Below are 15,259 nucleotides of genomic sequence, written 5' to 3'. Positions count from 1 at the left end.
ATCTCGTCAGGATCGTCCTGGTATTCCCTGTTTCCACATCTCAAGTGGAGCGCCAGTTTTCCACAATGAATTGTATGCAAGGAGACTGGCACTTAAGGCTGAAGACTTCGACCAACGAGGATCTCCTTTTAATCAAATCCCAGGGCTATGACCCTCTTGCATATGAGAGCGAGGAGGCAGTGGCAAGATGGTGGGCAGCTGGCCTCTTGAGAAAGAGACCAAACATTCAACCATATGGGCCAAGACTGAACTTCAACCCTGACCCACAGGAAGCTAGCCCTACTCCACTTACCTCCCTATGTCCATCCTCAAGTGATGATGAGTCAGATTAAAGAGACTCTCTTGTACACACACACACACACACACACATACACACACACACACACACACACACACACACACACAGACACACACACACACACACACACACACACACACACCTTCATCCAACTCAAACTGTTATTGACCTTCCCCTTTATGACCTACGGAAACACAGAGCAACCAAACACACACACACACAAACACACACAGTACACCCACTGCTCCATATGCCTTACTGATTTTTTTCTGTGTCCTGCAATGTCTTGCACACACACACACACACACACACACACACACACACACACACACACACACACACACACACACACACACACACACACACACACACAGACGTTTGCATGTCAAAGTATTGCTTGTTCATACAGTTGCATGTTTGACCTTCACTGTGCACTGCTGAATGATTTATGTACAGAGTTTGACCCTTGAAGGCTGTTTCTTCTGCTCTGAAATTAAATATATTTGTTATATATTAATAGAATTTTTTATTTGATTTGGATTTTTGAATGAGAGAAGTAGTAGATAGAAAACATACCAAACACTAATTATTCAAATTAGAGTATTTCAATTTCCATCCATCCATCCATCCGTCAGTCCGTCCGTCCGTCCGTCCGTCCGTCCGTCCGTCCGTCCATCCATGTTTCAATTTATATACGGTAATACTCTAAAAGGAGGCATAGGCCTATATGATATAATGTTTGACATTATTGATATTAAAAAAGTGATTTGTTTTCCATGTCATTGGTGTGTTTTTCTTATCAGAAAGTGAAGTTATTTATTTGTAAACTCCAAATCCTATTTTTTCCCTCAATGGCCTTTCTGCCCTGGCATGTGGCCTTTGTGCCCTAAAAAAATGTGTGACACCAAAGGCCAAATGGCCTTGCCCCTAAAATGACGAAATTCCAAGCCTGGTCATCATGAAGTGGAAGTTGAAATGGATCAGTTGATGGATCGAATGTGCCAGAAATGAGTACTTTGAAAACGATAAAAGAGTTATCTGATTCTCTACATTGTTGGCCATGAACTCCTAATGTCAATACTCTCTTCAGGTCATAGGATGAGCTGCTACATCACTGCTGCTCACAGCTGCAGTTCATTCCAAACACCACCCACACAGTTTCTGCTTTAGACAGATATCAGGGTTTAATGGCCAATATTTTAGGTCATCTGGCAGGAATAGCATACGTAGGATTAAATGGTAAAGAAAAGAGTCTGTACTTTGAGAATTTCTCTTGGCTGAATTTGACCGAAGCTTTGCGTCTGGATTATATAACGTTGTGGAAGAAATCAAACACCTTATTAATCAATCTGGTGGTCCAGCAAACTAATAAGGCCATGCAGACTCTCAAAGAACATAAGAAAGAAAGGAAAATGCCTGACTAATAAGAACAAGGCTATTGGTGTTGTTGCGTGGGACTGCAGTCTGTTAACAAAACATACTGTGGATTTAAAAACAATAATTTAAGTTTGTTTATGTTTCCTACAGTAATATAAATGATTGGAATCAGTATTGTATTAAAGATGTCATCTACAGAAACAAAGTATAATCATATTTAACTTAATTTTGTCACGAAATGCAAAAAAAGCATCTAATTGATTCAAATGTCAACTACTACAGACCATCCAATGATGGGATCGCGGTAGCCACCACGCAAAATGGGCATGGTACATCAAGTGGGTGAGTCAATACCAAGTCCCCCCTTGGGGTGTAAGTGTGAGGGCCAATAGCCCTTTTGAGCCCTTTTCAAAGACCAGGCCCATCTTTTAAAATCAACTTTCGTTTTGATCTCAACTACACATCTGAAAGTTTCCAGACTGTGCTTTGCATGATTGATTGTATCGCAGTCACACACTAAGACACGCCCCCTTTGTCGAAACACAGACATAATCAAACTCGACCTTCGTTTTGACCACAACTACATACCTGTTCAATTTCATAACACCAACACACTCACAAGGTTAAACTATTACCAGCATTTCAAAATGAGGGTGTCTGAAGTGTCAAATGTATTCCAAACACAGTGCACCAGGGTTTTTTAATGGCTAATTGAGTACATCCAGTCAGGTCTAAGTTGAAAATAGAAAAAACTCTGAGCTATGAAGCAGCTAGAGCTGGCAGGAGAACGCACCAAAACAGGAAACCCATGCTTGGGTTTTTTTCTTGTTCGGGCTTTAATGAAAGTTAATAGAGAACCCAGCAACATTCACAGGATGGAAATGTTATGGTACCAAACCTTTACTCCCACAATCCAAACTGTGTATGGTAAGGGACGGCCTGATGTGCGTGTGCTTGAATGCAGCAGTGATAACTTCTGTAGCACGCTATAGAAATCATTTTGTCACAACAATTTGGCGAGTAAACCGATTACTAAAATAGATTAGGTGCAGCTCACTTTGACAATATAAACATCTATGCAGAATATTCAAGTTGGATATTCAACCGTTACAAATCAGACCAGAATTAGATGGGTCATATTGTGTTAGACATCCTAATGTATGGTTATGTATGCAAATCAAATTCACCTCTTTTCACCGTCTGTCTGAAACCACAGCTCAGTCTGCTTTGATTGGTTGGCCAGCTCTGCTGTGATTGGTCAACCACTTAAAGATGCCCCACCCCTTAACCTATTACGTACAATGTGTTGGAGTGCTAACCAATAAAAGTGTGAGTGTCGCATAGTGATGTCACTGTTATATAAGTAAACAAAGGAGTCCAATGAAGGCGTTTCAGGGAAAGGGAGGAGTGTGTGGGAGAAAACTCCCTCCCACGTTTAGCCTTTGCAGACCATTTGGATGCACAACAACCCCCAAAAGGCTTAATAAGGGCCCCTTTCGAGGTACATCAGGGAAACATTCTTCAATGAGTAATACTTTGAAACATCTGCTCACCTTAAAACAATAAAAATCCATTTTGACAGTATAATCATAATCAAAGGCCATTTTCAGTATTTGGGCCTCTGTTTTGTTTGATGGACACACAAGGAGTTTATTCACGTGCCAGTAAACCATGAGATGAATTGTGAATTAACTCGGGTCATGAAGGTTGACAACATTTTGGGAAGCCTGCATGGAAATTGTTGATTTAATTCAAAGGTTCTGACAACACTGACCTCCTATTGGTTTTAGTCTACGGGATATGTTCCAATGCAGTCGGTGTTTTAAACAATTTTTTAAAAATATTTTTTGGGGGCTTTTTGCCTTTAATCGGAGAGGACAGTGGAGAGTGACAGGAAAGTGAGAGAGAGAGTCGGGGTGGGATCCGGAAAGGACCACGGGTCGGGAATCGAACCCAGGTCGCCGGCGTACGGTGCAGGTGCCCCAGCCAGTTGCGCCACGGCTGGGGCCAGCAACTTTTTAAAGAATCGCCACAAGTAAGATGCCCAGATGACAATGTACTTTACTCCCTTACCCTAGCATGCATATGCACAGGAATAAAAGGTAAATCACATTGTGTAATATGACAATTTAATTTGACCATTTGGACAAAAATGTACCGCTTCATGAAGCAAATATTTCCAAGCAGATGAGGTCTTTAATGTCCATGTTTACTGTAAAGATAGGAATACCAGGAATAATAATGGAAAATTAGTAGAAAGACACTTATAGAGGGATGAAAGAGGTTTAAAAAAGTAGAAAAAAAGGTCCACTTACTGTGATGGTGCAGGTACTATACCACATTCTTATGCTAATAATTGAAGGGGAGCGAGTGAGGCTGATAAATCACAGTGATGGGTGTATATCAGTTCTGAAGTCTGCAACCGAGCTGTTCAACATGTTAAACATCTGTTAAGACAGATGTTTGTCCAGTAAAGCTCAGCAGGAATTCTCAAACTCTGGAATAGGGGATGGATGGAAAGAGATTAGCAAAACCAGCTTGTGGGCAAGAGATCACCACGTTAAATCCAGCAGCATTTGTTTCTTTTGCAGAGGGTCTGGGCTGACCCTGAATGATTGATGAGGAGCTCGGACATCCTGAAGGAAAGCTGCATTTCCTAGTAGTGATAGAGCAAGTTAAGGTGGTGTTGAAATTAAGTTTAATGCCCTCCCTGCAGAGGTATTCCTGGCAAGTCAAACTAGGAGAAGACCTAGTAGCGCCAATGTGCTTGAGGGATTATACTTCCCATCTGGACTGGGACCACCTTAGAATTCTCAAGGAGAAGCTAAGGAAGGAGATAGGGAGGGGGAGTCATCCTTTCTACCTATTACCCAGACTCGGAAATTCGGAAAATGGATGGATGGATGGAGCATGGAATCAAGTGTACACGTACAGTGCAATGTAGTTCTTGATCTCCAGTATATAATTGGACCTATTAACATATAACTTGGATAAAGTTGTCATGTTTACTATTTTATTGGTCGCTATGGGATGCTTTTGGTTTTGGTCTGTTTTTCATGGTTTGGTCATGGCTTTTTAGTTTCTATGGAAGGAAACCTTAATAATACATGATGTAATTATATTTAAGACCATAATAGGCTCCCAACTTTGTGGCAACAGTTTGGGTAAGGCCTCCAAACTTTTTTGGCTCAGAATAACTTGCCTGGCCTGCAGAGAGGCCTGGCCTCAACTCCATCCAACACTTTAGGGATGAACTGGAACGCAGACTGGGAGCCAGACTAAATCACTCACCATCAGTGTCCAAGCAATGATTTTATCTCTGAATGAAGCAACATTCTGCGGACGATTCCAACTTCTTATCTAACCCTTTCCAGTAGAGTGTAGGCTATTGTACGAAAGATAAGTACCTGTGGTTTTGTAATGGTATGTTAGATTTCAAATGTCCACATGTGTTGACATGATTCTCTGTCATGCCTGGTTTGAAGCTCTCTTCACAGGCATTTGATTTTGCAGTAAAAGATAAATAAGATTGAGGTCACATGTCCCTATTAGTTAAGATCATTCCACTCTTTGGCCATGGACTACTTCTAGTGCTTGTTTTGTCAACATGTTCAAAAGTTGTCTTGCTGTAAATTTGGCGATTGGCTTAAAATAGGCAAATAAACACTACACAATGAACTCCAAGTACATGATTTCCCTATAGATGCACAGATGTATCATCACTCCTTTTGCACAAAGCTACAATTAGGGGATTCTTTTTATTTCAGACCTCAAAATATGCTTTCATAACTTGGTGTGTTATGTCTGCTTTCTTAGCATCTGGCAACATTTACCCTTGCAAGAATTGTCAGATTATGACAGTTGCTAGAATATGTGGTTATCTATTTCCAAACACAACTCAATGCAATTCAAAGAGCAGACGTCTAACACTGTACAGAGACCCCAAGGTCCGTGATGGGCTGAGGTATGGGAACAAAACTTAGTTGCCAGGTATTTTCCCTTAAACCATTTTGAAAAAATATATAATCGATCATGCAGGGGTTCCAATCAGGCATGGGACACAGGCTGGACAGTGAGCAAAAACCACTGAGACGTTCAAGAGATGTTTCCTTGATACTAACCGCTTTAAAGTTTCACGCTAAACTGTGACAATTCCAGGATTATGGAGTCTTGGAATTATCACCTGGTTTTAGAAAAGTAAAGCGTAGGACCAAGAAACGTGCCGTCATTAAGAGCAACTACCTCTTGCTGCAAATAATGTTAAAAGGTAAATATCCAAACATTTTCTCAGTTGACTTTCAGCTATGCTTGAATTGCCCACAACTCATAATACATTCCTTTCTCTGCATTGATATTTTCATTGCATTTTTTCCATCAAAGCCAGAATGCCATTGCAGATGACCAGGACATGAATAGCCACTCAAAATGATGCCCTTTATCTGCCTTATGTCACATTCAAATGAAAGCAATCAATTAAAAGTTTTTAAAGTTGTTCTAAAAAAAGGCATCCTAGGACTTGAACGCCTCATGCTTTCCAGAAGACACATTGTGTGCCTAACGACACCCATGAGACTTAAACTCTGATCCCTCTTTGTTCTGTCAAACTTCACTGGAATGCTGATGATTCAGACTTTACCAGACACAGCAGCTCATCTTTTCCCACAGAGATAGAGAAACCTTGATCACCCTTCTTTACTGCATTAGACTCAGACAGACAAAGCTTGATGCATTTTGACAAGAGTCAAAAGAGGCTTTGAGAGAGTTGTTTTTCTCTCAGATGATGACTGACTTTTGTGAAACACAAAACCTCTGCACAAACATTTCAAATCCTCTGTATACAAGGACACTGAATAACCCCAGATTGCTTTATATGTTTAGCCTCAGGGTGAATGCAAATATCCCATCCTGAGATCTGAGACAATGGTTTAACACCTGGGATCATCTGAAAAAATCCTTCATCTCAGCTGGATGTCTATTCGTTCTGCCATGCTCAGTTTATACACTTTTCAAAAACAAAAAGGGTTTTCCAATTGGCACACATGTATTTTTCTATGTTACGAAAACTCCTTTAAATCAGGAGAGACATTCAGTACATGACCGGATCCAGGTATTTGCTTTAAGTAAGGGACAAGGACTACAGAAGCAGTTTTTGTTCTCACCCTCACTACTGTGTTGGCTTTGATGATGACTTTCACCTGCGCCTCTCAGAACAGTAATAGCTACCAAACTGCAACATGAATGCAGAGATCAGTGTAAATGTTTAACATTTGGTTCCCAGATTCAGGCTCTATCGAGATGCAGGTACAGAGAGAAAATAATTCCCCAAAGGGCAAATAGTATCCTGGTTGAAAGACTTTGGGAGCTTATTTATAAATCATTTAATTCTGATGACACACTCTGGTAACCCTGGTGTGGTGTTGCAATCACATCCCAGATCTGTCAACTGTTGTTGTAAACATAAGCGTTTTTAATCTAACCCTAACCTTCACCCTGAAGAGTAGGGGAATGAGTCCTTAAACCTGGAAATGATTTAGCATTTTAGCATTTTAGCATTTTAGCATTGCTGTGCCCTCATCTGAAAGTCAATGGTTTGTGGTTGGATGCCTGAATCAGGTCTGATCTGATCAGATCTGCATGATTTGGTTTCCCATATGTCAGTAAGTGCCCCACTGGTGAATGTCCAAAGTTTCCATGTGACTTAATGAGACTATTAAACATCATCACGCAGCACATTAGCCGCCTTTAGCTTGGCGGTAGTGATGTGCAGGCAACTATGATGTCATTTTATTTATAGCTTTACATTCACTTTTTATTTCTGTCTATTGCATATCTGCTTAAAACATCTAAAAGTGGTGTTTATATGGAGCGATTATCCAGCTGAACAAAACATTATCATTAACGTTTTGCCCTAGATATTTTTTCTCTGTATTATACCGAAATCCAATGTAAAAGTCCTATGCTACTGTCTATTGGCAGACAGTTCTAGTGTGTTTTTTGTGCTGTGAGTTGAGCGAGAGACTGTAATTCTGATTGGTCGGGAACAGAGGAGTTCCTGGGTGAGAAGTGAGAACGCTACAAAAGAGCTAGCGGGTGTTGAGTGTAGTCTCATAGTGGTCCTGCATTGAGATGCTACAATAAGTTAACACTGCATCACTCAATTAGATCTGTGGTTATTATCATTATAGGACATCTGCTTTGCATAATGATCTGAATTAAGCCACATTACATTCTCTCCACTTGGGTTATGTTTCATGTCTCACTGTGAGAGTGTCTAACACTTGATTGGATTTTTATCATCACAGGAGGAACTTGTCATTTGAGCAGGTGCAGAGTGTGAGCTGTTGGAGCTTGTGAATTTTTCAAACATCAGGTGTTCGGTAATTGTTGGAGCATTATCCTGCTGCCAGCCTCGTGTTACTTTGCTTCAACTGTGATTTGGATCGTTTCTATTTTAGGTCTGACTGTTCTGGGATGTGATTTTGATCAGCCTTTTTGTTTGTTGAAATGATGCGCATTGAGGGCTAATTTCACTAAAGGGTTGAACGGCTTTTGTGGCCACTAAACCAGGACAAGTAAGTCTGAAGTCTATAAACTGCGTTAAGAGGTAAGCTTCTGTTAACCTGTGAAGCTTTCTTCTTCCTAAAAAAAAGTCATTTTCAGTGGGAGTTTGGAAACTTTTGTTAAATTCCAAAATTAGTTTGTACACTTCCATTTTTTATTCTCTTTCCCTGGGTTTTGTGTTGCTCCCCCTTGGCTACTAAGGGAATGTTACCCTTTTTTTTTTTTTAAAGGAATGAGCAACTTATTATATTGTATAAACATATTGTCTCTGATTATATTTGGATAACTTGTTTATTAACAACAATTCAAAGTCAAACACCACTCCAAGTCTCTGTGCCTGTAGGAAACACTGTGGGAACTTGATAATTTTGTACATTTCCCTGCAAAAAGCAAGTTCTTCTGTTAGGCAAATATACACGTTGTTGTTATGTAATCTTTTATGCCAGTGCTTGTGTGATTCCTCCTCTTTGAAGTTAATGTTTTGCAAGTGAACACACAACAAGGTTCATCTGCTATTATTCTCACAGGCCTCTGATAGGTTAGCATGTTTAACCTTTTCTTATAAGAGCCAAGAGTCCATGTGCTTCGACCCTGACCACAGTCCTGCAGGCTCTAAAAGGCTGGATGAACCACAAGTGCCGTCCTTTCTCTTACCTGTCATAGAAGTCTTCTCTGTAGTAATCATAGTCAAACTCATAGCCACTGGGGAAGAAGCACAACAGCACAAAGTGAATGTAAGAAACAAATGTCATACATCCCTTTCATAACATGAGCATGAAACCACATTCAAAACAATATATGGGAACAACAAGGTTTTGGGGTTTCCATGTAGCTTATAGTCGCATAGGAATGGAAGACTGAAATTGCATAGAAAAAGCAATAATTATAATCTCTGTGGGAGAGACAAAGAAACCACCAAATACTTCATCTCACCCCAAGAGACAGAAAAACAGTTCTAAATATGCCAAAGACAGCACAGAGCCTGGCAACCCAAACTGAACGGCTGAGAATGATGTGTAGCATATTTAATTTGTGCTGACATATTTTACAATCGTTTCTGGTGAGCATTAAGTGTTTTCACCCATTTCCTCTACTTAGAGGGACACGGTGATGTCAGAGGTTCTTTTGTGAAATTGCATTTCACAATATTGTTTCACAATTTAACGTTTTCTTGTGATGTCCAAGTGATTACTCATTGTGACAAAAGCCGAAGAAATTACCAACCAACTCTGATTTTAGAGATTTAGAGAAACCACCTTTAGTTTATCCTTTTGTTTTTAGAACTGCAACTTTATATCTATTTGTTCAAAAGAACAAGATCTGATAAACCTGTACACCATCGGACTAGAAACAGTTGTCACGCCCTGGCTCAAGGACAGACTCAACAAGGAGACCACACATGATTCATTTCCAATTAAAGTACATTTATTTAAAGAAGTTAACTCAATTGTGAAGTGTGTTAATCAGTGATCTGTGTAGTGTGTGGGTGTGTGATCATGCATCAGTATATAAAGCATAAACCACTGACCGACCGACAGACCGACCGACCGACCAACAGCCAGCAGAGCCACGCAACCCAACAACAGAGAGTGCGAGACTGACTGCTCAGGCACCCATGCTTGTAGCTGAGCAGTCAACCAAAATCAGGTGTCAGCCATCTATCCTGATTGGGGGCAGTGACTGACCAGGGAATTGGGCCTGAGGCCTAGGGGCCGTCACAGAGTTCAACACAAGGCCGCTAAAGAGCTGGTGGAGACCAAAACACGACTAAAAGGGGAGGGAAAATTTGAAGGCCCATTTTTCCGAATCCCCAATAATAAAAAAAAATCAAAAAGGATTGTGAGCCCATGTCAACCCGTTATCCAACGAGCAATCGCTCATTGCTTTGAAAATATACACTCTGCTACAAACAGGACATCATCAGACCTACAACCTGTGTATCAAAAAGAAAATCAAGCTGAACCTGTCAATAACTGAAAAAAAGCATATCATTTATTCAATATTCATCTTTTTTCGATGAAATGCTGTATGTATCAGGGTTTTGAAGCTTTCATGGAAAATTATTTCATTCATCTTTACATGTTTAATGTGCTCCAATGGGGTTTTAAAAATGTATATTATAAAGAGAGCGATAGACCGGGCTTTAAAGACACACACACACATTGCCAATGAACGTAAAGATTAGCTAATAGATAATGTTCTTGATTTAATGTGACTTTTGGTAAAAACTATGCCCACTTCCAGTGTAGTATCTGGTTAAAAATAAAAGGATTGATTCTTTTTTTTTGAGAATCAATCAGTCTCTAGAAACAGACTTGTGAGCTGTAAATAGTCATATAAAAGTTGGGCATGGCTGAGATGTTATAAACAGAAGCCTGACACTGCTTCTAAATGAACAGGGATCTCGGCCTCCTCCTCCCTCAGGGTGCTGTTATGGAGTGTAGGTGTTTTTTTAAAGTCTTGGCCTTTTAAATTACAGTGTTTGAATCTCAGTCCCACATGAGCACCAGCATTTGTTTTTGGTGGTAAACACAGGTGTGGGTATATCAGTCTCTTGTTGGCTTTCTGATAGAAGTCCTTGCCCTTCAAAAAAAACCTGTGGCTGCTGCAAAAAGTGCAAAGTGACACACTGAGTACCTGTAGAGAGAAGCTGCTGATCGCTTCAGGATTGTGGGTCTGCTCGGTCTCGGTTCTCCAGCCATGTTGATATCTGAAACAAAGAACAGAATCAGAATCAGAAATGTATCTGTCCCACAGTGGGGACATTTATATTGCAACACAGCAAAGGGACAGTGGAGATAAAAGGCAATATAGCACATGCAAATCAAATCAAATCAAATGAGTACACATGCATTGTAAAACTAGAAGTAATATCATTATTATTATGTTGCATTTGTTGAGGGATTTTGACTTAAATCGCACCCAATTGGTCCACCACTTAATTAAAAGAGACATATGTATAGTCAAAACATCAACAAATAACTGCGTGAAACATAAATGGAGACAAGATAAGATAATATAAGAGGTACTTTATTAATCCCAAACTGGGACTTTTTGCATTGCAGCAGCATAAAACAAAACAAGGGATTGCACATAATTAGAAATTAAAAGAGTAGAAATAAACATTTCTAAAAATATATATAAACATCTCAAAAAGAAATAGGAATAAACCAGCATTATAGAGTAAAAAATATATAGAGAGTAAAAAAGACCTTATAGAGGGAAAAATATTTCAGAGGGTTGAGGATGTGTTGTAATGTAACCTGCACTAGAGGGAGCTGTTGAGCCATTTTAAAACATCTCAACTCTGCCTGCTGTCAGCACAGTCAGCTGTTCAGTCAGTTGGGCAGCCCCCTGTGGGCCTCAGTAAGATATGCTACCACATCACATCACTGCGACTCTTCTTGGTAAGGTCTTAAAGGCATATACTTAAATATATATATATGTATATATATGTAATTCAATCACAAAATTATTCAGGACAGACTGGAAAACTGTCTGTACTCTCTAGCACGGTGCAAAACTAATTTGGAGACTGTTGAAAGTTAAGGGATCATTACATCTCCATCAATAATTATATGTTTCATTGTTAACGTGGAGTTCCCCAGGGGTCCGTTCCCGAGCCTCTTTTCTTCGGCTGATGCCCTCTTTGTTTTGTTTTTTGTTGAACACACTGTAAAGGTTCATATGTTGTTTATGTTCCCAGCAGCATATCCCACATATGCTGCTGGGAACATAAACAACATATGAACCTTTACAGTGAATGTAATAGCTGCTCTGTGCTCACAAAAGAAAATACCCATGCAACCTGTGACTCATCCATCCATCCACTTTCTGAATCTATTAGCCTGTTTAGGATCTCTGGGGGCTGGAGCCTTTCCCAAAATGAATCGGATGAGAGGCAGGAAACACCATGAGGTCTCAACAGTCTTTCAGGGTAGTTTAAATTTTCCGATTCACCTAACTTGCATGCCTTTGTATTATAGGAGGAAATCAAGGCACCTGCAAGAAACCCATGCAGATATTACCTGTACCATGGATGTTTCAAGATAACTGGATGAATTGGTGGGGCTCGTACATTCCTATGAAAATTACTAATGGCCAGCTCATCACTAGATCACCCTGTGATCTCCAGCATGTTCTGGCTTCTGTCAGATTTGCTTCAATGCCAAACTCTTGGCACACGGTCAGTATCTCTACCTCTCTCTGTCCATTAATGACATTCTTTATTTTCACACACACAGCAAAATTGGACCTCTGCACCAATCCTAGTACTAGGAGATGTGGGCAGCTATTGTACAGCACGCGGGAAGCAGTGGTGGGGGGTTTTGTGCTTTGCTCAAGGGCAGCTACCAATCCACAGTGGATGTGATCCGGCGACCCTTCTGTTCAAAGACAGAGTCCCTACAGACTGAGCCACTGCTGCCCATTAAGTCTCCGTATTATATTTGAATCATAAAATCTTTTATCGTAATTTTTGAACTCTGTGGTATTTCAAAATTCCTTAAACCTGTAGCTAGTTAAGCTGAGCAAAGAGTGAGGGTAATAAAGGATGGACAGAGGCATGAGGAGGGAAGTGAGACGTTCAAGAGATGTTTCCTTGATACTAACCGCTTTAAAGTTCCACGCTAAACTGTGACAATTCCAGGATTACGGAGTCTTGGAATTATCACCTATGGTTTTAGAAAAGTAAAGTGTAGGACCAGAGGCTGAAGATTCGAGCCTATTAACTTCACCCTGAAGGGGGATGTGTGTGTGTGTGTGTGTGTTTCTGTGTGTGTGTGTATGTGTGTGTGTGTGTGTGTCTGTGTGTGTGTGTGTGTGTGTGTGTGTGGTGTGTGTGCATTTGAGGCAGTGATCCAAAAGCCTGAATCCAGGTAGGTGTGGAAAAGGCAGAAGTCCAGTTGTTTGCAAGGACACTAACACACACACACACACACACACACACACACACACACACACACACATACACACACACACACACACACACACACACACACACACACACACACACACACACACATACACACACACACACACACACACACACACACACACACACACACACACCTTCATCCAACTCAAACTGTTATTGACCTTCCCCTTTATGACCTACGGAAACACAGTGCAAACAAACACACACACACACACACACACACACACACACACACACACACACACACACACACACACACACACACACACACACACACACACACACACACACACACACACACACACACACACACACACACACACACACACAGTACACTCGCTGCTCCATATGCCTTACTGATTTTCTGTGTCCTGCAATGTCTTGTTATTCAAAGTCCCTGAACATGACACACACACACACACACACACACACACACACACACACACACACACACACACACACACACACACACACACACACACACACACACACACACACACACACACACACAATCTCACACAATATTGACTCTTCCAAAGCAATCCGTTACCAGCTAACAAGCAACAGCAGCTCAACGAACAGCAAGGGTTTTCATTTTTGTACAAATAAGCTATGAACAACATTTAGTATATAGAATATGATATTGTTTTCCTGCATAATATTTTTTGTGCAATTACAGACTCTGCAAAATGATGTGAGTTGATTTAAAATGTAACCAACGTTTGAGCTTCGCCTGTCTCAAAGGAGCAGGTTAAGACGTCACCAGGCAGAAACAAGAGGCTGTAACTTTAAAGCGTGTTGCAATAAAACCACCTGCAGCTTTGAACTGTAACAGTTGAATATAAAATACACAAGTACAAGTAAAAGTACTATGAGGAGTGTTTTGGTTGTGCTATTGAGCAATGTTTTAACATTGGCTCCCCAATATGTGTGTATCACTCACAAGAAGTGACCCGATTCACATCCTGCTGCTGGTTATAATAACACAATTATAATAATAATTCTAAGGGTGCTCAAAGACACTTAACAGGGTAACATTAATACAAAAGACATTTAAGCAACACACTCAACATCTATGAATCTCAACATAACAATTACAGGTTAAAAGCAGTTCTGAAAAGAGTGAGTGTTGAGTTGAGATTTGAACGCAGAAAGATTGGTGCCGTCATGGATGTGTTTGGGGAGGGAGTCACAGAGAGAAAGGGCGGCTGTGTAGAAGGCTCTGTCCCCCCAGGTCCGACGCTTGGTTGAAGTGAAAGGAGGTTGGTGTCTGAGGAGCGGAGGGTGCTGGAAGGAGTGTGGTGATGGAGGGGTTTGTAAGTGAGGAGGAGGATTTTGAAATGGAGGCGTTAGGGACAGGGAGCAAGTGGAGGCTCTGCAGGACAGGGGTGATTTGGTCATGTGAGATGTTGGTATGATACTTATAGGCTTTTTGACTGGTCAGCAGTTGTTGGCTTTATTGTGCCAAGAATTGTAGTTATGCGCTAGCTGTTGTGTAGTGGAATAAAGATCAAAGCGGGTCTAATCCAAACTGAACATTTACTTTGTTATACAGCACTTTACAAAAGTAACGTGATAAAAGTTGAAAACATGCACTCGACATCCCGTATTCTTTTTTCTCTCTAACTGGAAAACACAGCGACTAGCACTTCCTGTCAAGGATTAGAAAATTAACTCAGTTATTATTAAGTTACAAGACTAGCAAAGGCATTTTAAATATCTTTAAAAAGAGTACATCTCTTTTGTCACAACACTGGTTGTATAAAGAATTCATATGTCACAATATGTTTGATCAAGTACCTTGATTCCATATTGTGACAATATTTTAGGGTAGTCCATTGACTCAATCACAATATTTAATCATCAGCAATGTGGAATTCATGACGAAAAGAGTAAAGGCATATAATAAAATGGTAAGTACAGACATTGGGAAAAATACATCACTTTGCTGTTATTCTTACAATATTACGATGTCCCAAACATAAGACAATAACTAGTCTCATATATTGATTTGGCCCAGCTCTAATTCGTTGCCTGATTCTTATGGTTCATTTTGAACATTATGACAATGTGTAGGGCCTTTTTTT

The 15,259-nt window shown here is 40.3% G+C and overlaps 2 protein-coding genes across 2 annotated transcripts in view; both read right to left on the bottom strand.

Annotated features, from left to right (window-relative positions):
- The window catches only part of raly (RALY heterogeneous nuclear ribonucleoprotein), a 144,181-nt gene that overhangs the window by 28,889 nt on the left and 100,033 nt on the right, over positions 1–15,259 (bottom strand). Inside the window, exons 3-4 of the mRNA XM_063910326.1 lie at positions 10,874–10,946; positions 8,891–8,938 (exon numbers count right to left, since the gene is read on the bottom strand). Of these exons, the coding sequence (XP_063766396.1) occupies positions 8,891–8,938; positions 10,874–10,946 (121 nt within the window). The remainder of the gene's footprint in view (positions 1–8,890; positions 8,939–10,873; positions 10,947–15,259) is intronic.
- LOC134882547 (serum amyloid P-component-like) overlaps positions 1–15,259 on the bottom strand; it is a 230,139-nt gene that overhangs the window by 138,256 nt on the left and 76,624 nt on the right. The window lies entirely within an intron of this gene.

The sequence above is a fragment of the Eleginops maclovinus genome, chromosome 20, assembly GCF_036324505.1.
Source record: "Eleginops maclovinus isolate JMC-PN-2008 ecotype Puerto Natales chromosome 20, JC_Emac_rtc_rv5, whole genome shotgun sequence".
NCBI classification, from domain to species: domain Eukaryota; kingdom Metazoa; phylum Chordata; class Actinopteri; order Perciformes; family Eleginopidae; genus Eleginops; species Eleginops maclovinus.
This window is presented reverse-complemented; position numbering and strand designations above follow the sequence as displayed.